Genomic DNA, 23847 nt, shown 5'->3' on the forward strand with positions numbered 1-23847 from the left:
ATTTATTTATTGAAATATCGTCTGGCTCTGTTGCCCAGGCTGGAGTGCAGTGGCACAATCTTAGCTCACTGCAACCTCCACATCTGAGGTTCAAGCCATCCTCCCACCTCAGCCTCCTGAGTAGCTGGGATTGTAGGCACGTACCACCATGCTCAGCTAATTTTTGTATTTCTTGTAGAGACAAGGTTTTGCCATAGGCAGGTCTTGAACTCCTGAGCCCAAGCAATCTGCCCTCCTCAGTGTCCCAAAGTGTTGCGATTACAGGTATGAGCCACCGTGCGTGGCCCCAACTTCTGATATTTCAAGATGGTTTTGGCCCTTCAGGGCCCTTTATGAGTTTTAGGATGGATTTTTTTTTTAACTTTTAAGTTGAGGGGTACATGTGCAGGTTTATTACATAGGTAAATTTGTGTCAGGGTGTTCTGTTGTATAGATTATTTCATCACCCAGGTATTAAGCCTAGTACCCATTAGTTATTTTTCCTGAGCTCGCCTCCTCCCACCTGGATTTTTTTTTTATTTCTACCAAAAACATTGTTGGGGTTTTGGTAGGGATTGTATTAATCTGTAGATTGCATTGAATAGTATTGACATCTTAACAATATTAAGTCTTTAAACCCATGAACACCAGATGTCTTTCCATTTATTTACGTATTCTTTCATTTCTTTCAGCAGTGTTTTGTAATTTTCAGTGTACAAGTATTTTACCTCCTTGGTTAAGTTAATTCCTAAGTATTTTATTCATTTTGATGATCTTATAAATCTGTTTTCTTAATTTCCTTTCCTAATTGTTCATTCTTAGGGTATAGAAACACAACTGATTCTTCGCACGTTAAATTTGTGCCCTGCTTCGCGGATTTGTTTATTCTTCTTTTGTGTTTGAAATCCTTGAGGTTTTCTACATATAAGATTATATCATCCGCAAATGAGATAATTTTACTTGTTCCTTTCCAATTTGAGATGATTTTTATTCTTTTTCTTAATGCTCTCTCGTACATTCAATACTATGTTGAATGGAAGTGGTGAAAGCAGGCATCCTGTCTTGTTTCTGACCTTACAGGAAAAGCTTTCAATTTTTTGCGATTGACTGTCATGTTAGCTATGGGATTTTTTTTTTTCCCCAGACGGAGTCTCGCTGTGTCGCCCAGGCTGGAGTGCAGTGGTGCGATCTCGGTTCACTGCACCCTCCTCCTCCCCCCCAGGTTCAAGTGATTCTCCTGCTTCTGCCTCCCAAGTAGCTGGAATTACAGGTGTCCGCCACTATGCCCAGCTAATTTTTGTATTTTTAGTAGAAACGGGGTTTCACCATGTTGGCCAAGCTGGTCTCGACCTCTTGACCTCAAGTGATTCATCTGCCTCGGCCTCCCATAGTGCTGGGATTTAGTGAGCCACGGTGCCTGGCCACTGTGGGATTTTTATATATGGCCTTCATTATGTTGTGGTAATTTCTTTTTATTCTTAGTTTATTGAGTGTCTTTATCATAAAATCTTGTTGAATTTTTTCAAATATTTTTTCTGTGCTGGTTGAGATGACCATGTGATTTGTTTTCTTCTATTAACATGATGTATTGTTTTTCATATATTGAGCCATTTTTGCATCCCAGGAATAAATTTTACTTGGTCTTCGTGTATAATCCATTTAATAAGCTGTGGAATTCAGTTTGTTGGCTCTGTGTTGAGGACTTTATATCAACGTTCCTAAAGGCTACTGGTCTATAGTTTTGTAGTTTCTTTGACTTTGCTATCAGGGCAATGCTGGTCTCATTGAATGTGTTAGGAAGTGTTTCCTCATCCATTTTTGGAAAAACTTTGGGAAAAAATGGTGTTCTTTAAATGTTTGATAGAATTCACAGATGAAAAAAATCACATCTAGGGCTTTTGTCTGGAATTTTTTTATTGTTATTATTGATTCAATCTTGTTACTAGTTATAGGTCTATTCAGATTTTCTTTTTTGTGTGTGATTCAGTATTAGTACATTTTGTGCTTCTCGGTATTTCTCCATTTAATCTAGATTATCTAATTTGTTGGCATACAATTGTTCATAGTACTGTCTTCTCTTTTTTTTAAACTTCTGTACAATCGATACTAATGTCCCTACTTTTATTTCAAATTTTAGTAATTTGAATCTTCTTTATCTTAATACAGGTAAAGCTGGGTCAATTGTTAAAATTTTTTCAAAGAACCAGTTTTTGGTTTCATTGATTTTTCTCTGTTATTTTTCTATTATTTATATCCTCTATAAGCTTTGTTATTTCCTTCATCCTGCTAGCTTTGGATTTATTAATTTGTTCTTTTTCTAGTTCCTTAAGATTTGAAGTTAGATTATTGATTTGAGATCTTTTTCAATGTAAATGTGTACAGCTACAAATTTCCCTCTTAGGACTGCTTTTGCTGTTCTGTAATTTTTGGCATGTTGTGTTTTTTTGTTTTCATTTATTTCTAAGTATTTTCTGAGTTCCCTTGTGATTTCTTCTGCGTTTAACAGTGTATTTTTTGATTTCCACAGTTGGTGAATTTTCTACTTTTTCTTCAGTTATTGATTGTATTGATTTTCACTGACATACTGTTGTGATAGGAGAAGACACTTTATTTGGTTCCCCCCCCCCCCTTTTTTTTTTTTTTTTAAAAGACAGCGTCTTGCTCTGTCACCCAGGCTGGAGTGCAGTGGTGCGATCTTGGCTCACTGCAACATCCACCTCCTGGGTTCGAGCGATTCTCCTGGTCTCAGCCTCCCCAGTAGCTGGGATTACAGGCACACACCAGCACGCCCAGCTAATTTTTGTATTTTTAGTAGAGACAGGGTTTCGCCATGTTGGCCAGGCTGATCTCGAACTCCTGACTTCAAGTGATCCACCTGCCTTGGCCCCACGAAGTGCTAGGATTATAGGTGTTAGCCACCTTGTCTGGCCTAGATCCTCTATTTTCTTACCTATATTCTGACTGGGTGTTTTTGTCCATTATTGAGAGTAGGGTATTGAAGTGTCCAGCTGTTATTTCAGAACTGTTTACCTTCAATTCTGTCAATTTTTTGCTTCATGTAATTGGGTGGTCTCTTATTAGGCATGTAAATGTTTTTGATTATTATATCTTCTTGCTATATTGACACTTATTGATGTGTAATATCTTTTTTGTCTCAACCTTTTTTTGATTTAGTTTGTCTAATGTTAATGTAGCTACCTGCACTCTCATTTGGTTATTGCTTGTAGAGAATGTCTTTTTACATCCCGTATTTGTGTCTTTCGATCTGAAATGAGTCTCTTGTATACAGCATATACAATCTCTTGTAGATTGTTTTTTTCTTATACATTGTGTCAAACTCTGCCTTTTGATTGAAGAGTTTTATCATTTACAATTAAAGTAATTATTGATAAGGATTTAACTGCTGCCATTTTGCTATTTATTTTCTATATGCCTTACAGCTTTTTTGTCCCTCATTTCCTGCCTTACTGGCACTTGTGTTTAGTTGATATTTTGTGGTGAAGTGTTTTAATTTCCTTGTTATTTCCTTTTGTTTATGTTCTGCTATTTTCTGTGTGTGTGTGTGGTTGCCATTGGGGGTCACATTTAATGCCCTAAAGTTGTAACACTGCAATTTCAATTTATACCAATTTACTTTCAATAGCATACAAAAATTCAGCTCATAAGATTCAGTCCCTGCTCCCTTCCAGTTATTGATGTCGTAAAATTACATTTTTATGTATTGTGTGTCTAAAAGCGTAAACTAATAATTGTTTTTTAATGCAGTAGTGTCTTAATTATGTGGAAAACAAAAAGTGGAGTTCTAAACCAATGTTACAATAATGCTAGCTTTGGTAATTGCTCATGTGTTTATCATTTCTCAGGATCTTTATTTCTTAATACAGCTTCAAGTTACTGTCTAGTCTCCTTTTATTTCAGCCTGAAAGACTCACTTCAGCATTTCTTGCAGGACAGGTCTGGTGATAATGAACTCTCTCGGCTTTTGTTAATCTGGTAATGTCTTAATTTCTTCATTTTTAAGGACATTTTTGCTGGATATAGTATTCTCAGTTGACAGGTATTTGTGTTTGTTTGTTTCTTTTCAGGATTTTATATATATCATCCCACTGCCTTCTGTCCTTCAAGAGTTCTGATGAGAAATCTGCTGATATTGAGGATCCCTTTGAATGTAACAAGTTGCTTCTCTCATTCCATGTTCAGGATTCTCTTTGTTCATAGTTTGATTATAATCTGTCTCAGTTTTTCCTACTTGGATCTCTGAGTTTTTCCTACTTGGAGTTAATTGAGCTTCTTGAATATTTATATTCATGTCTCATCAAATTTGGGAAGTTTTTGATTAATATTTCTTCACATAATCTTTCTTCCCCTTTTCTCTCTTTTAATGCTGGGATTCCCAGAGTGTGTGTGTGTTGGTCCACTTGATGACGGTGTTCCACAGGTCTCTTAGGCTCTCGTCTTCAATTTTCCTTCAGTTTTTTTTTTTTTCTGTTCCTCAGACACGTGGTATTTTCAGTTGTTCTGCCTTCCAAGTTTACTGATTCTTCTGCCTGCCCAAATTGGCTTTTGAATTCCTCTAGTAAATTTTTATTTCAGTTTTTGTACTTTTCAGCTCCAGCATTTATTTTTTGATTTTTTTATGTTTTCTCTTTATTGATATTTCAATTTTGTTTTTTGACATTATCCATATCTTCCTTTAGCTTTTTGAGCTCGTTTCAACATTTGTTCTAAAGTCTATGTCTAGTAAGTGTCTGCCATCTGATCTTCTCAGGGACAGTTTCTGTTATTTTTTTCCTTTTGGCCTATACTTAATGTTTTGTTTGGGGTGGTTTTTTTTTTTGTATGCCTTGTGATTTTTGTTGTTGTTATCAAAAACTGGAATTTGAGTCTTAAAGAGTGGTAACTTTGGAAATTAGATTTTTCTCTTTTCTCTAAGATTTGCTATTTTGTTTGTTTTTTTTATTTGTTGTAGAGTATTTCTGTGCTGGGTGTAATCTTAAGATCTTCTCGGCCTGTGTTTTTCCCTGGGCATGTGTAGTGACTTTCTAAATTGCCCTATGTATGCAGTTCTTTTGCAGTAGTATCCTCCTTAAATGTTTGGCTCCTAAAAGGCAAAATAAATAAATAAATAAAAATAAAAAATAAAAAATAAAGGAGTGAAATAGCTCTGGATCTTTAAATCCCCGGAGAAATTTTTTCAGCCAATGGCAGTTTAACAATGATAGTCTGCCTCTGTGTCACATTTTGATCAGAAGCAGCAATTAGCAATCAGAACACAGATTCCTGATATTTGGAGGGCAAGGTCTTTATTGCCAACCTTGACTCTTACAAACTGTGTGCAGGGTGCTCTGGGAACATGTGCATGGTTGCCTGCTGTGAGAGTGGGTGATGGGTAGCCGCAACAGAACAAAGAGCTGAAATTGACTCAAACTAACTGTGATTTACCATTCAAGTCTTTCCTTAGAAACTGAAAACCTGAATAGACTCCAGAGTTCCAGAATCACAGATTCTGCTTACAATCGTCTAGGTGGGGAGATGGGTTCCTGGTACTTCTTATTCTGCCATCTTTCTTTGACTAATTTTTTTTTTGTTCTTGAGATGGAGTCTTACTCTGTTGCCCGTCCAGACTGGAGTACAGTGGCATGACCTCGGCTCACTGCAACCTCTGCCTCCCGGGTTCAGGCAATTCTCCTGCCTCAGCTTCCCAAGTAGCTGGAATTACAGGCATGCACCACCATGCCTGGCTAATTTTTTGTATTTTTAGTAGAGACAGGGTTTCACCATGTTGGCCAGGCTAGTCTCAAACTCCTGACCTCAGGTGATCCACCCGCCTCAGCCTCCCAAAGTGCTAGGATTACAGGTGTGAGCCACTGTACTCAGCTCTTGGACTAATTTTTTATTCCAAACTTTTTTTATTTTATCATTTGAAAGGTGTATCTTTATTATTTTGTCAAAAATAATTTTAAAATGTATTCTTGAAGCTTATTTAGATCTGTTTCATAGGAACTGTGAAGAAAGTAAAGAATTTTAAAAATGAAGACAGATTTTCTCACCCTGCTTATGGGTGCATCCCATGCTAGCCTTTTGCAAGTGTCGGGAAGTGTAACCTGCAGGAGGCATCAGGGCTTTGGGCCTGCATGGTCTGAGTGCTACCCTGTGAGTTTCGGAAGGTGCAGCAACCTGTATACCTGAAAGCCATCTCTGCTGGGGCAGGTACCTAGTGTCCCCGCCTACCTAGGTCATAGTCAGGCCCAGGGCAAGCCTGCTATGCTGTTCCTTCCCTAATCCCTCAGGGGTGGGATAGAGAGCACAGTGGCCTCCCAGGGAGGTAGAAGCTGCTCCAGACTAACAATCAGACCTGCCAGTTCTTAATCGCCAAGACCGCCAGTCTTCACAAGGACATACCGATGTCTGTGCTGTCAATGCCCCACTACTACACTCCCTTAAGTAGCCCCACATTCTTGTGCTTGTTTCTTTTTTCTGCTCTCTTTCCTTGCCCAGGTAAGAGGTCTGCCCATAAGGGATATTTTGCAGCATGTGAAGCTTTTTAAAAAGTTAGGCTTATTGAAGTATAATTTACACACAAAGTACAAAAAAAAAAAAAAAAGACTATGTTCTCAAATCTGTGAGTCATTAATGGGTTTAGATGTTTATATATTGAAATTATTTGAAGTAAGGTATGTTTATATTAGAAAGATTTGTAGTCTAGATTATCCAAGTTTTGGGAGTATTACCTCTCTGCTTTTGTTTATCTACTTTTTTAGTCTCTACTTTCCAAGTATCTATAGGCAAATTTTCCCATTTCCCTTTGGAAAGTGCTGTTTTCTTGCTTTTTTTTCCGCCTTTCCATTGTGTCAGACTTATAAGGCAATCAGCCAACTGTGGGCATGAAATCCTTGGGAGGAAAGAGAAGGAAGTGGGAGGGGCAGCCATGGTGAATGTTTCCCTAAGTAATATTCAATTTCTTTGAGAGAACATAACCTCATCCCAATTTTAAACTGTTGTAATACTTTCTTTTAAATAGATTGTTTATTCTCCTGCAAGTCTCACAGTTGCTTACAGTGGTAGATAAGAAATCATAAAGTTCAAATATTAAAGGGAGCTCACAAAAGAGCATGGTTTCACCAACCCTCATTCAAAACAAAATTATGGGAAAATGCTGTAAAAGAAACCAGAATTCTTGGTTGCAAATGATAGAAAGTGACTCTGATTTACCTAATCAGAAAGGAATTTTTAAAAAAGTATTAGGTAGGTCATAGTTTGAGAACAAGACTTGGAAGACAGGTGGAAGCTAAAGGAAGCAAGGCATGGCCACAAGGTTTCAACAGGAGCAATCTGCTTAGGACTTTGCTGCTTGGACACTTGGTGTAATAGGTGCTGCCACTATGCCTCGAAACTGGTGACTCTGCTCATTAACTCACCTCCTCTGGTGATCTCTAGGAATAATCTCTGACTCTCCTGTACCTTGTCCTCACTAGGATTCGGTATCCACAGCAAAAAGATCTATTAATAGTTGGTATCAGGCCTGTACATGTGTTAAGAGAAAGATGAGGAAAGAAGTATCTGCTTCTAATCTCTTGAAATTATCTCCAAATTGGAATGGTATTTTGGTTGCCTAACAGCCTGAAGATGACAAATATCCCCTACAAATTTCTCCTATTATACCCTCTTCCTAACTATATCTATAATTTAAAGTTTCACATATTCTTTTGAAAATTGTTTTCATTGTTTACCCACTTTTTAAGAAAAGCAAGTGGGAACATACTACCACTGTTCTGCCCCTTTCAAAAATTTTATATCTGAGGAATCTTCCATATTATTGTGGACATCTACCTACCTGATTCTTTTATTAACTACCTTTTATTTCATTTTATGATCATGCTATCATTAATAGGCCCCTATGATGAATATATAAGTTGTTTCCAGTTCTTTTTGTCATTGAGAACAGTTCACATATGTATCTTGTTGTCTTTTCCAAGTATATCTTTAAGGCAAATTCTTAGCAATGGAGTTGCTAGATCCATTGCGTCTATGGTTTAAACTTGTGCCTTCAAAAATGGTATTTTATACACTCACTGTTTAAGAGTGCTTCTTCCTTCTATCCCCGCTAACTTTGGCAAACTGAATAGTTTCAAACTTTAACTTTTTATAGCTTGTTGGCAAAAAATTGTATCTTGTTATTTGACTGTGTTTTTTTAATTGTGAGGTTTCGCAACTTTTTGATGTATTGGTCTTATGTACTTTTTGGTGTGTGTGTATGTATATACTGACCCTATTTTCAACTTATTTTTCTTTTAGTTTGTTTGTATTTTCCTTAATGATTTTCAGGAAACCAATTTTATTCTTTCTTCAGACAGTTGTCTAATGTTCTACCTCTCTTGCCGTTTGAATTTTGTGACTACAAAATTTAGATGAAACAATAATAGCATAAAGAACTTGGTGGGTTATCTTTTGTTTTGCATTATTGATTGTTTATTAAAAAATATTCTTTAAAAGTCACCTTGCTTAAATTAGCAAGTAGAAAATGCTTTTAGTAAAGAGAACTGTCATGTACCCACTACTCCTTACTTAATGAATCATCTTCTCTTGGATAGAGAAGATAAAAGTGAAAAGGGTATTTAAGAGTTCCTGCCTTTTTCCTTGTCTTTAGCATTATATAGCTGTTTAATGTGTGGGAGTCTGATTTCTTTTTTCTTTTTTGAGACAAAGTCTCACTCTGTTGCCCAGGCTGGAGTGCAGTGGCACAGTCTTGGCTCACTGCAACCTCTGCCTCCCAGGTTCAAGCAATTCTCCTGCCTTAGCCTCCTGAGTAGCTGGGACTACAGGCATGTGCCACCATGCCTGGCTAATTTTTGTATTTTTAGTAGATATGGGACTTCACCATGTTGGCCAGGCTGGTCTCCTGACCTCTAGTGATCTGCCTGCTTTGGCCTCCCAAAGTGTTGGGATTACAGGCGTGAGCCACTGCACCTGGCCTAATTTTTTTTATTGTTCTTTTTGGTGTGAACATTCTCCCCTCCTCCAAGCTTTTTGTTTTTACTATTTTCATGTTCCTTTATATATGCTGCTGTTTTGTTTCTTCTGTAATTATCTCTCATCCCCTTTTTTGGCTATTATAATATATATATATGTACCTTTTAAATCTGAGCTTTGAAGGTAAATTCACTGCAGCTGTGTTGGTTGATTTTAGATAATTTCTGTATTTCCTCCTTTGTCTTTTTTAAACTGGAGTCATTTGTAGTTGTTTATACAGAATTTTAGTTTTTAAAACCACAGGTCTTTCATTATAGGTTGAGTTATGAATTCATAGCCTGTTATTTAAATGAAGCTTTTGAAATCTGTTTTACTGATCTGTATCATATCTAACTACACCAGTATTTCCTTCCTTGTCTGACGTGGACTCTAAAATTATGTGAACACTTTCTCCCTGTTTCCTGGCATTTTCACTCAAACTTGTTCCTCATTCTTAGTTAGAAATATATCCAGAATTGTAGTTTCTTTCTAATCTAATGACAGAAGCAAATTAATCAAGCATAGCAAGAATTTATTGGAAAACTGCGTGTAGTTGAAAATATGTTCAGTATATATTTTGACAGCTGTGAAGTCTCTAATTTTTACTGTACCTTTTCTCTGTTCCAATTTTATGCTCTATTCTAAGGATGTACCCATTTCTACTTCCCGACTAGGGAGCATGTGTATTGTATCCCAGTAGATTTTTTTTCATAGATAGATATCTTTTAGATATCTGTTATCCAGTGTAGGTAGCCACTAGCCACATGTAGCTATTTATGTTTAAATGTAAATAAAATAAAATGTATTTGCTCAGTTGTTTTTGCTAGCTACATTTCTTGTGCTCAGTAGCTACATGTGGCTTGTGATTACTGTATTAAGACAGCACAGATACAGGACATTTTCATTATTGCAAAAAGTTCCGTTAGTGCTGTTCTATACAGTGTCATTCTGCCTCTCATTCTAAAAAGTTCTAATTCCTGAAGATGATGTACTCCTGTTGCTATCCTCTAGTTTAATCAAAATAAATTTGAGTCTTTTTAAAGGTAGGTTGCATTTTACATACTGATATTTCTAAATCAGAGGCTATTTATATTACTTTTTTATATTACTTTTAAAAATTAGCTTTATTGGAGTATAATTTATATGCAATAAAATCTACACATTTTAAATGTACAGTTCATTGACTTTTGAGAAATACACACACACACACCCACACACACCTTCTTGTAAACACCACAACAACCAAGATTTAGAACACTCGCTTTATAAAAAGTTTCACTCATGCCCATTTGTAGTCAGTCCCCAAACCTGGTTTCAGGCAATCTCTGATCTGCTTTCTGTATGCTTTGCCTATACTAGGATTACATATAAATACAGTCATATAGTATGTATTCCTTTTTGTGTCTGGCTTCTTTCTTTTAGTATAATATTTTTGAAATTTATCCCTGTTGTTGCTAGTATCAATAATTTGTTCTTTTTTATTGCTGAGTAATATTACATTGTATGGATATGACATTTCTTTATTAGTGTGGTGGGCATTTGAGTTGTTTTCAGTTTGGGTCTGTTATGACCAAAGCTGCTGTAAGCATTCATGTGCAAGACTTTTGTGGACATATATTTTTGTTTCTGTTTATTCAATACCTTTGAGTAGAATTGTTGGGTCACATAATGTAGATCAGTTGAACAGAGTAGATTCCAGAAAAGCTCACATACACATTTCTTGACAAAGGTGCTGAGATTATTCATGGGAAAAGGATAATCTTTTAAACAAATAATACTGGGACAATAGAGAAAACAAAGTGAACCTTGACTTTTACGTCTCATCATACACAAAAATTAATTTGAAATGGATTGTTGACCTAAATGTAAAAGTAAAATTTAAAAATATAAAACTTCTAGATGAAAACATAGGAGAAAATCTCTGTGACTTTTGGTTTAAAGATTTCTTAGACAGTACGGATAAAATTAACTGTATAAGAAAAAAATGGACAAATTTGACTTTATCAACATTAAAAATTTCTGCTCATTGAAAGACTCAAGAAAATGAAAAGGCAAGCAGTTTTGGAGAAAATATTTGCAATACATGTATCTGAAAAAGGACTTGAATGTATAATATATACATAAAGATGCTCTTACAACTTCATAATGAGAAAATAACCCCATAAAGAGAAGGGCAGGCCGGGTGCAGTGGCTCATGCCTATAATGCCAGCACTTTTGGAGGCTGAGGCGGGTGAATTGCTTGAGCCCAGGAGTTTGAGACCAGCCTGGGCAACATGGTGAAACCCAGTCTCTACAAAATAAAACAATACAAGAAATTAGCTGGGCATGGTGGCATGTACCTGTAGTCCTAGCTGTTTGGGAGGCTGAGGTGGGAGGATAGCTTGAGCCTGGGAGGCGGAGGCTGCAGTGAGCTGTGATCGCACCACTGCACGCTTGCCTGAGCAACACATGAGATCCTGTCTCAAAACAAACAAACAAAAAAAGTAAACAGAAATTTTACAAAAGAAGATATATAGATGGCCAGTAGACATATGAAAAGATGTTTAAAATCAGTTATCAGGGAAATGAAAATTTAAACGTAATGAAATATCTCATATTTACTGGAATGGCTAAAAAAGGGCTTACAGGAATTGGCAAAGACATAGATTAACTGGAACCCTTATGCATGTTGGTTAAAGCACAAAATGATACAATTTCTTGGGAGAAATATTTGGCAGTTTTTAATATTATTTTTGATAGCCTTCTGAATTGCTTAGTGAGTTATAGGTCAGTTCTGTAACTGTTTCTTTCTTTTCTTCTTTCCTTTCTTTCCTTCCTTCCCTTCCTTCCCTTCCTTGCCTTCCTTGCTTGCCTTGCCTTCCTTTCTTCCTTTCTTCCCTTTTTCTTTCCTTTTTTTTTTGAAGGAGTCTCGTTTGGTCACCCAGACTGGAGTACAGTGGCACGATCTCGGCTCACTGCAACCTCCACCTCCGGGGTTCAAGCAATTCTCCCTGCCTCAGCTTCCCCAATAGCTGGGATTACAGGCACATTCCACCATACTTGGCTAGCTTTTGTAATTTTGGTAGAGGCAGGGTTTCACTATGTTGGCCAGGCTAGTCTCGAATGCCTGACCTCAAGTGATCTGCCCGCCTTCGCCTCCAGAGTAGTGGGATTACAGACGTGAGCCACTGCACCTGGCCTGCCACTGTTTATTTCTTTTCCCTCCAGTTTTATACCTATTTAGAGAGATTAGATTTTCTTGAGTACTAGGAATCACTATTTTTGAGCAGAATTATTCAAAGCTGTTATTATTTTTTCTTTAACTCGAGGCAGTGTAGGAGAAAGCAGTACTGTGCAGGTAAAAGTTACAAACAAGAACATTTTAAACAAGATAGTTACTTTCCATGTATTGGATATGTAACAGAATTAATTCTAATAACCATCCTGAAGATGGTCAGGAGGCAGTAGTTAAGAATTGAAATGTTTGGAGCTTGCCTGTGTTAATGGGATTAAGGCAAGGATGATTTATGTGTAAATTTATGTATTAGTAACAGCAGTAACAGCTGTAGTTACACTAGGGTTCTAAGAGCAAATGTTGATTAAACATGAATGCAGCAGGAGTGATAAGGTTTGGCTCTGTGTCCCCACCCAAATCTCATGTGGAGTTGTGATCCTCAGTGTTGGAGGAGGGGCTTGGTAGGAGGTGATTGGATCATGGGGGTGGTTTGTAATGGTTTTAGCACTATCATCCTAGAGCTGTCTCACGAAAGAGTTCTCCTGAGATCTGCTTGTTTATAAGTGTGTAGCACCTCCCCCCTTTGCTCTCTCTCTTCCTCCTACTGCTGCCGCGGAGACATGCTTGCTTTCCCTTGGCCTTCCACCATGATTGTAAGTTTCCTGAGGCCTCTGATTAAACCTTTCTTCTTCTAAATTACCCAGTCTCAGGTAGTTCTTTATAGCAGTGTGAGAATGGACTAATACAAGGGGAAATATATATGGTTACCAAATAGCGAATTAGCCATGGAAAAAAGTAGCAAATAAATAATTATTTTGCTTTTTCAGGTGCTAATTTTTCTTTTCGTTTATTTTAGGATTGGTGGGAGCTGTCCAATGTCTTTAGGCTGTTTTCCAAATGAGATACCAAAAGCTAGTTCTCCATTGGGTTTCTCAGGCTGCTAGAAACATTCATTATGGTTGTCATTACTTCGAGTTCTGTTGCTGCTATGCCCACAGTAGTATTTGTTACATAACAGGTGCTTGATAAATATTTGCTAAATGAATTTTTGGAAAATACAATCTGCCACACCTTTCTTCTGCAGTCTACAATCTTCTCTTAAGATCATCCAATAGATTTTTTTTCTTAGATATTGTACTTTTGAGGCCTCAAATTGCTGTCTTTTATATCTTCTTTGCCTGTAGAGACTTTCCATCTTTCACTCATTCTAATCATTTTTTTTTTTTTTACATCTTTGTACATATTTATAGTAACTGTTTTAAAGTCACTGTCTGTTAATTCAAACATCTGGTTCATCTTGGAGTCTGATTCTATTGCCTGCTCTTTTTTCTTTGTAATAGGTCATATTTTTCTGCTTTGCCTGTCTAGTAAATTTTAATCGTATGTTGAAATGTAGGGAGTTTGGGTTGTTACTTCCTTTAAGGGGGCTGAGTTTCATTTTGTCAGGCATTTAAATTGACAGTTGATTTAGTATTGTCAGGTTTGGTTCTCTTTGTTAAGGCAGGCGTTTTTCAGATTTGTCTTTTGTCCTAGGGCATGGTTTTTACTTCAAGGTTGCCCTTTCCAATGTCTCAGCTAAGTATCTGGGGTGTTCCATGAGGTCTCTTCCACTCTGCCTAGGCCAGAACTCCAACTTCTCCCAGTATTATATTTCGTTACCTCTGGTGTCATCTCCGTTATGCTTTAAGATCCTGCGCATAGACAGCCCAGCCCACAGCCAAGGACCTGAGATGAAATCCATACAAAATTCTTAGTCCCTCGCTCCACAAACTCCAACAGCCTTGGCAGTCTAATCTCTTCCTGTTTGCCTCAGTGAAATCTGTGTTCCACTTGAGTTCCATTTCCTTCTGTATCAGAGAAGAGCCACCATGCTGAAAGCAAGGGGCACTATGTTTCTTTGTTCTTAAGGATGGTAGCCTATCTGCAACAACTGTAGTGTGATATAAAAATATATAATTTATGTTGGTGACAGTTACAAATACTGCTTGCACTACTTTGTAACATAATTTTTCAGATTCAAGTTCATATACTCTTTTTTTCCACCTCACCACACACATATTTTCAGACTTCCTCCTCATCCTTCTTGCCAGTAGTTGTATTACAACTCCTGCCAGTAGTTACATTATAATTTTGGTTATATCAATATTGAGTTTTTATGGGATTATAACTAGATAAATGCCATTCATAGTTAAGTGATAGAGTATATTGTGACTTTTTTCCTGCATGTTTTGTTTTTTCTGGACTTCACAGTTGTCTCTCTTTTTTTAAAAAAATTAGTTTTCAATGTTCTTAGCTTTAATTCATAAACTTACCCCTAATTGTATAAGTCTCTCAACATGTTTAAGCACATTTGGCATTATATCAATTTTGTCTTTTCCAGGTGCCTTCTAATCTGTCCCAGTCTGGACTAATTGTTCTTCCTGGCTTGCTGTATGGCTGTCTACTCAAGATGTCCCTTCACCATCATTCTAGGGATTCTCTTTTCCTCTCTTGTGGGTTAGATTCTTCAGTTCTTGGAGACTGTCATCTTCTTTCATGGTTTTCCACTCTTGTTTTGGCGGAGCACATCTTTAGTAACTTCCTGACAAAGTGTGTGGTTTGAGATTTTGCCGATTTTAAAATGCCTTTATTATATAGTCATACTTGATTTATAGTCTGTCTTAGTATAGAATTCTAGGCTGAGAAGAGTTTTCCCTCAAAATCAGAAGGTTTTGCCCAATTGTTTTTTTAGCTGCTAGTATTGCTGTTAAAAAGGATAATGTCATTTTGATTCTAGATTCTTTTATGAAACCTGTTTCTTCTCTGGCAGCTTTTAGGATCTTCTGTTTCTTTGGTATTCAGAAATTTCATAAGATATGTATGCTTCTATTTCGGTCTTATTTTCATCTGTTTTGCCAGGTACTCATGCAACCTTCCAGTTTGAAAACTCACATCCTTCACTTTTGAGTATTTTTCTTGAGTTATGTCTTTGGTTTCTTCTCAGTGTTCTCTATTTCTGGAACTCCTAATATATATTGAACATCCTGAACTCTTATTTTTTGTTTAGTCTTCTGATTTTCATTTGTCTTTTTATTCTATATATTCTGTTAATTTCTCGGCTTCATGGTCTTCTAGCCCTTCTTTTGCCTATCTTATGGGGTTGAGGATTAAACAGTTTATATACCTGAGGTGCTTAGGATATGTCTGTCATATAGTAAGTGCTTGTGTTAGCTGTAATTGTTGTTTACTTTCATAACTGTCTTGAGGGAAAGGTCTTTGGTCTTGATTCTTTGACTTCTTGGCTGTACATGACCTTGGACGAGTTCTATAATCTCTTTGAGACCTACCTCCCTCTTCTGTATAATGTTAATAAGCTCTATCTCTCAGATGTTTGTGAGGGTCGAATGGAGTATACGTGTGAAAATGCTTAATACCTTTGTACAGAATTAATAGTTAATATGTGGGTCTTTCAAATATCAAAAGTTTTTAGTTTGGTGGGAAAATGATGTCTGAATTTTCAGGGTTATTTTTAAGAGTACTTGATTATGACTGTCTTGTAAATTTGTATGAGCTAGGTATACTTGCACTAAATGCTCATGCTTTTTAAAGAAGTTATGTCTTAATATTCAGTCTCATTATGTTAGGTTGAAGATAGAAGATTATGAAAATATTCTCTGAAAAGCTCTGGTTTTACTTCAGATTGTATAAATCTGTGTAATGTAATAATTATTTAAGAATGACATGATTACTACTCTAAACCCATAAAAGGGATATTTGTTGGATTATTTATTCTCACTTAAATGGTATTTGAGATTAGGAAAAAGAAAATCTGTCTTTTGGTTTTTCTTGATAGTATTAATGTAATTTCAAATGTTAGCTCATTTTTGTTAATGGTGGCTTTTTGTTTGTTTGTTTTGTTTTAAGGTTTTTGGATTCAAAGCATAAAAACCATTACAAGATATACAATCTGTAAGTATGTTTTCTTATTTGTATGCTTGCAAATATCTTCTAAAACAACTATTACGTGAAAGTTATTTGCTTGTTAGAGTGAGGTAGAGTTAAAGATACATGTTAACAGAATTGTATTCCTAAACCGATTAATTCAAGAGGTCCGAGAGCATTGTTAGATCATTTAGAAAAGTGTAGTGATGAGGTAAAACAATGTTGGCACAGATTCATGTTACTTGATCTGCTTTAAATGACTTGGCATCTAGCCCATATTTGAGCCCATAACCCTGTGGTAATTTGAAGCGTAATTCACAGCAGAGCTTCTGTTAAAGCACTAATAGCATCTTCCATGGAGGTATACTTGAGAGTGAATATAATTTTGTTTATCCTGTGTCTCTAGAGCTATTGACTGAAAAAGCTGTTAGGGCATTCTCTAACTGTACATAACATAAGTTATTTAAAATTGCTGAATTAGATGGCTTGTCTTGTCTAGGACAGAGTTTTAAGGACTGCCCACCTGATTGACAGAGCTAGTTGACCTTATCTTTAACTTTTTGTTTTTCTTTTGACTTTGGGAGTAGAGATGTGAAAAGGTAAAAAGGAAGGAAGGAAGAGAAAACTGAACTCTTTTTGCCCATGAAGACTGTTTTTCCTTCTCAAAATATTGACTATTTTCTGATTTGTAAAAATCAGCACATAAAACGTGTTATTTTTTTACTTGACTTTTATCTTTCCCATGTGATATCTATAAATTATAGATAGGAAAAATTTATCTGTAATTTAGTGATCTTTCTAGTGTGATAAAACGTCAGAAGTACTGAGAGTGGAGTGGACATTGATATTGTTACTCAGTATATTTTCACTGATTTTTCTCAGATTCACGAAGGAACAAACGTTTGTTAAGTCCTTATCACTTATTAGATATCACAAAACATGTTGGGGGGAGTGTACAGAGGTGAATAAGATGTAGCTCTCATTCTCAAGTTGCTTACATTCTAATGTAAAAGGTAGACAAAGCATTACAGAAGAAGTAACTCTTGTATAGAAGGTTGCAATGAAGAGAACATTGGAAATACTAATTGTACCTCATAAAGAAGGTTTCATAAAGGAAGGCAAGTTTGAGCTGGGGTGAAAAGGACCAGTAAGGGTTGACTTTCAAGCCAAGGAGAGGAGGGGAAGTGATATTACAGGCCAAAGGAATGGCATTGTAAGAAGCTTGTTGGCATAAAAGTGTTTAGAATATGGCAGCGAATTCATTATCATCAGATTGTGGTGTCTGTATGTTGGGGGTGGGAGAGAATTGTGGTGGCAATAGGCAACAAGATAAAAGAAAGTAAAAGGTGTTATGGAAACTTAATGGGTCCAGCTTACAAATGATCTATGCATTTAGGGGTCTTTCTCTTTTCCTGATAAACCTCTCCTACAAAGAGCCTTGTTGCAGATACCATAGTGTTTCTTTGGAGGAAAATAAAAGCTACAGAGCTTTGTATTTTTTGCACAACTGGATTCAGAATATAAGTAATAAAAAAGGACAAGAACTTTCAAAAGCTAGAAGCCATTAAACTGAGTCACTTCAGGGTTAGACTATCAGAATTGGGGATTTAGAGAGTCTCAGAATGGAAATCGAAGGAGACCAAAGACAAATTCTGCCTTTTTCAAAATTTTATTCTAGTTTAACATATTCAAAGAAAGGGAAGGAAATTCTTTTCATTCCTGTGTGTAGTGACTTCCTGCTTCAAGAACTTAGGACTTCAGCTGTACTATCAGTATTGGAGGTCACTTAACATTATTATGGTTAAAGTTGGCATTGGAGAGAGCCTAGGAACCTGACTGCCTGTTTGTTTTTATATTTCCAAACATTGGATTCCCAAGTTAATGAAGTCTCTTTATTAGTTGAGGGTAGCTCTTAATGCATATATTTTAACGCCCCTTCCCCACATGGAATCATAGGGTTTCAGAACTGGAGAGTACCTGAAAGAGATCATTTAGTCCAACCTTCTCATTTTACAGATGGGGAATCTGAGGCCTAGAGAAGTTAAGTGAGTTGAACAAGGTCACACAGGTACATATGGTAGCAGACCATCCACTGTTTATGCCAATATTCCCTTTATGTTTTGCTTTTTTGCTTGTTCGTTTTAACCTCTCCAAATTTTACTGACTTCGGAAGTTTCTAGAACTACTAAGTTATAGCATGTTCTGAGTTCTAATGTCACTTTCCAATCTTCTTTACCTTTTTTCTACCTCTGTTTATATTTCTGGTTCTGGGTAAGTGAGTCTGGAAAGCAGCAGGTGTTCTATTTTATTTCTTTTATTTTTAGGATAGTATTACATGTGATATATATGTCTTTGCAAACATACATAATTTGAAGATCTTAAAATATTTGCACTAGGCATACCCACATTTAATAGTATGTTAAACCTTTTATAGCAATTATGATATACATGGATGAAGAAGAGTTCTTAATATGGACTTTCTGATTAATTATATCTGTTTATATCTGTATTTTCTTCAGGCATTCATAACATTAAGCAAATTCAGGTGTACTGTTACTTAATTGAATTAATCAGTTTGTTTTGTACAAGTATATTTTATTTTTGTTCCTTGCTGTATAATCTGGTAGGAATGGGGAGGGGGAGATAGTGAATAAAGAGATGTATACTTCTTGCCTTTGAGGAATTTAAGTGTTCACTGTATACTAATTTTTTAAAGGTATTTACTATATTTCAGTGCATATTTTATTTGACATACTTTATCGTTTTGTGGTAAACCTTTAGCTTTACTAATTTTCATCTATTAAGTTTTCTTTTGTAAGATGGTGATAGCTTCATCGAAGAGAGTAAAGCCAGAGACCTGTCTACCTAGCTGATTCTATGGCAAGTCTCACTTCTCTGGAAGCTTTTCCTGTTAATCTTATTCCTTTCTTCAGTTTCTGCCTCTTGTTTCATAAAAACTCATCTTTAAATGCTTATTCATTTCTCTTGTCTCATATAAACCAATATGAGGTACTGGTATCTTTTGAGTTTTAGTTATAAGGAAGCATAAATGGTTAAATTTAAATGGCTAAACACCATTTGCCATTTGTGTATCTTTAATTTTAGTTTGTTGAGAGACTTATCACTACCAAACCACAAAGAATTTAAAAGAAACTGTGGGTAGGTGGTAGGTGGAAGGAGGGCATTTATCAGAGATTTTAATTTAAGAAGAAAGTCTTCATCCTTATCCTACCAACCCCCACTCCCTGAGCATATTTATCATTACCAGTCCCAGCATATTTGCTCCCATATTTCCTATGCTTACCTGTGAAGATTTTCATAACTTTTTCCTTGCTTTTTACTGTCCCTGTTGGTTCTGTGATTTATGACAGATACTGCTCTTGTAGGAATGCTGGCTTTGACTGAAATTTGTGACTGCTTTTGTATTTAAAACTTTGTTTTTTTATTATAAGTAGAATTATGGAACAGTAGTAGAAAAAGTTTGACTTTTGTAATCAGATACTGAGCTTGAGTTCTGGCTCTTTCATTTGTATACTGTTATTTGGGGCAAGTTTTTTAATGCTCTTAAATCTTAGCTTTCTCATATATAAAATGGAGATAATATTAACAGTTATCACGTGGTTGTGAGGATGAAACAAAAAAAAGTGGAAACTCTTTGTAAGGTGTGTTCATCTAGTTGACACTTAGTAGTCATTACTTCCAGTTTCCATCCATATAGTCCTCTTAACAGTAATATTTGAGAGCCATTTTAATTAAAGCAGTCTTAAGGAGTGTTCGTCAAACCACATGTTCTGGGATCCTGAGAAAGTAGGGGAAGTTTAGAGAACTGAAGCTGCACAAAACTAACGTTTATTTTCTATTGTGTTGTCATGAGACCAGCTTCTTAGATTCTGTTTCCTAGTCCTACATCTCTGATTCCTTCTAAAATACTCCATTATGAATTCTTCACTATTGACAATTTCTCCTCTTTTATCTGTTCCAAAGAAAGTGTGAAATGTGACTGTCTTCTTTGTCAGTCCTCTTCTTCCTGTTTTTCATGTCAATGGGTATGAAATTATTAGCAAGGATGCATATATGTGCATATGTCATTACTAAATGCATTTTCTTTCTAGAAAAACTCAATATACTAAATTATACTAAAAAGGAAAAGCTTGTTTTGTTTTGAGTGGTAATATGAAAGTTGTTTTATTTTAGGTCTGACCAGTTAGAAACCAATGGCTTGCAGTTTATTTATAATTAGTTAAACCTTCATGTGAATTTGGTTTTGAATTACCTTTAAAGTAGAGAAACTATATAGATGTTTTTCAGGGTTTCTAAATGTACAATACAGGTTCACAATCACTTATTTGAAACTCTTAGGGCCAGATATGTTTCCATTTTCAGAAATTTTAGTTTTCAAAAGGTAACACAGATAAATACACTTTTACATAAACACCCCAGTGGGGTGTGGGTCAGTACCTGAAATGAAATGTTTTACTCTTCACTCTAAGTGTATTAAATATTATGTACAATCTTATTACTTCAGATCAAGATTTGCTGTAGTTGAGTTTGCCATAAAACTTAAGAGAAAATTTTAAATGTTTTGAACTTTTGGGATATTGAAATTGCAGGTTAAGGAGCTATGGACCTTTATTTGTTTTAAAATGCTAAGAGTTTATTTTAAATAATTTTTTAAAAATTTGTTTTGCATAGTAGTTGGAGTTACCAGGGTACTGCTAACCACACTGATATGTAAGATCTCTTTCTGAGCCTTTTATTATTTGTAAACATGGCCTGTTTATTAGAAAGCCAGTACATACTGACAAACATATCACTGCTATTAAGACAAATATTAGCATACTCTAGTAATGACAAGTCAGCATTTTACTATTCTGTATTGATTTTACTTACTCTTTCATTACTCTCATACTGTAATTAAAACTTGCAGTCTGAGAGACTGTTGAAAAAGGTGATCATTGGCTTTTCAACAGGGAGTAAAGTCTGGTTTAAAAAAAAATTATTAAGCATTTGTCCAAGTAGATTAACATCATTCAGTTTTTCTTTACTGTCCTTATGCTTTTATTATTTTTAACATATATCTTTTTGAAGAATAGTTTGAGAATTATGTATGCTTAACTATGAGATACAGATACTATTGAAACTAGTCAGTTGTTTATAGGTACTTGTAAAATTAAAAAAAATTCCAGTAGCATGCAGATTTTTCATAGAGGAAAGCATGGAAGCACCTGAATTTACAGTACTCTGTATTAGTGGCATCACAAGTTTTTAAGCAAATGTATTAGCTCTAATTGCATACACTTAATCTTTTAAGCTTTGGTTTTATTATTATAATATGGGGGTGATAACAGTATCTACTTAATAGAATTCTTGTTATTACATGAAATAATTAATGTTAAACACAGCATAATATGTGTCACATTATAAAGATTCAGGCAATGTTTGTTAGTATTAGTACTTTTTTTTCTTCCTAAGTGCAAAAGATAACTTTATATCACTTTTAAACTTTTCTTTTAGTTGTGCTGAAAGACATTATGACACCGCCAAATTTAATTGCAGAGGTAGGTACGAATGTACTGTGCTATGTTGTATAACTTAAACACAATAGACTGTATCTTACTGTCATAACAATAATGACTCATCTAGATTATTGAGTGAGATACATATTTATCTTAAGAATTATCTTAAAAAATTTCAGAAAATTTAATTTTACTGTTGTGTTTTAGGAAAAACGTATTGCATAAAGCTATTAATATTGTCAGGAAAAGTGCAGAGTAGACTAAGAATTAGGAAAATTCCTAGACTAAAAATAGTATAAGGAGAGGGTTTACCTACTGTTTGAGGCAGTTGGTCTAATAGTAAGCGATTATAGGGAGAAAGCAGAACTACTTAACTCTTCTGTGTTGAGGAATGACATGAAAGGTAGGAAAGGATATAACAAATGTTGATAAGAGGAGCCTGATGGATGAGAGGAGGGAACTGCTTTAAATGAGTTCTACTTCAGACATAAGTTAATTCTCAGAGCCCACAAAAACTTTCACTTTCATTTGTGAAATACAACTCAGTTCTCACGGCTTAACACTTTAAACCATGAGAGAACTGAAGAGTTGAGAAGCTTGGCAGATGCTTCTGTGATAGTCAAAAAGAAAGTGGGTGCCATGAGCTACTATTGATGTATTTGCCATTGATCCCTCCTGAAAATCTAGAATGGACTTTCAGACAAATGGTTTGAAAATTCTAAATCACTAATGATTGAGATTTAGTATAGATTCACTAAGAACGGTTTTTTTGTTTTGTTTTGTTTTTGGTGGATTTAGGCTGTTGCTTACTAGGCAAAGCAGGCTTTAGTTGAGGTTTATCTTGCTTTAAACAGACATTTAACAGATTTTCCTGGAGCTTTTTGTGTACCACTGGGAAGATGAAGTTAGGCAGATGACTAAGTGAAAGCTGTCCTGCTGACTCCCTATAGTGATAGTCATTGTCTACCAGAAGAGCTCTCCTGTTACACCAAAGGATAATTGATTATATCCTGTACCGTATTATGATACACTTGATTGGAGGTAGAAGACATACTTCTCACATGTTTAGATGACACAGGATAGTACGTTGAATATCAGCCAGGGTTTTTAAGGATCTTAATAGAGTGGAACTAAGGTAGAAACTATTAAGAACAATTAATAGTGGTATATCTATAGTCCTGTTTCTAAACAAGTTTTTTTAAAAACCTCAACTCTGACTATAGTGAACAGAGAAGTCTTGGACTCTTACAATTCATGTGAGAAGACCTGAAACTTTGATAACAATTATATACATTTTGTAAGTAATTTCTTTGGTGTATGCCTTCACATATCTCTGGTATGTGACCTATGCTACAGTCCATTGAGCGTAGATTCCCAGAATGTATTCTCCTGCAGAAAATGGAGGAAAATAATACTTGGCTTCCCTAATGATTACATGTGTATACAACACTAACATTTGCAAGACCACCTTTAAATAACACACTTAGCATTTTTATTTTATGAAATGTAATATATAGTTCTTTCCATAGTTTATCCTATTAGTAATCTGTTCTGTCTTTGGAATATGTTTTGTGATGATGAAATAAATACTATAAATAGTATTATTCCTTTTGCATTGACAGTCCTGACGAAATGTCCATGTGACATTTCATTTTGGGTTTAGCTCTACCTCTAATATGTGACCTATGCTACCAGTCCGTATAGTGTAAATTCCCAGAATATATCCTCCTGAATAAAATGGGGGAAAATAATACCTGGCTTCCTTAATGATTATATTTAAGACTTATCAAGAGACTATTTTCTATTTAACAATTAGAAAGTTAAGCAATACATTATTTTTCTTTGGAATCCAGTGTTTCTTTTAAATACCTGTTAAGTTTGTATGCAACATTTCTAAAGTTACCTACTTGTTAATGAAAAATTCAGGAGTTTTTTTTTCTTATTCTGAGGTTATCTTTTTACCACAGTTGCACAATATCCTTTTGAAGACCATAACCCACCACAGCTAGAACTTATCAAACCCTTTTGTGAAGATCTTGACCAATGGCTAAGTGAAGATGACAATCATGTTGCAGCAATTCACTGTAAAGCTGGAAAGGGACGAACTGGTGTAATGATTTGTGCATATTTATTACATCGGGGCAAATTTTTAAAGGCACAAGAGGCCCTAGATTTCTATGGGGAAGTAAGGACCAGAGACAAAAAGG

General features: G+C 35.5%; 1 protein-coding gene across 2 annotated transcripts in view; it reads left to right on the plus strand.

Annotated features, from left to right (window-relative positions):
- PTEN (phosphatase and tensin homolog) overlaps positions 1-23847 on the plus strand; it is a 107343-nt gene that overhangs the window by 45499 nt on the left and 37997 nt on the right. Inside the window, exons 3-5 of one of the 2 annotated variants that reach the window (XM_054435653.2) lie at positions 16107-16151; positions 21639-21682; positions 23608-23846. In XM_054435653.2, the coding sequence (XP_054291628.1) occupies positions 16107-16151; positions 21639-21682; positions 23608-23846 (328 nt within the window). Of the gene's footprint in view, positions 1-16106; positions 16152-18173; positions 18193-21638; positions 21683-23607; position 23847 lie in introns of those variants that run through there. The other variant, XM_054435654.2, reaches the window with a different exon arrangement.

Source organism: Pongo pygmaeus, chromosome 8 (assembly GCF_028885625.2).
Source record: "Pongo pygmaeus isolate AG05252 chromosome 8, NHGRI_mPonPyg2-v2.0_pri, whole genome shotgun sequence".
Classification (NCBI taxonomy): domain Eukaryota; kingdom Metazoa; phylum Chordata; class Mammalia; order Primates; family Hominidae; genus Pongo; species Pongo pygmaeus.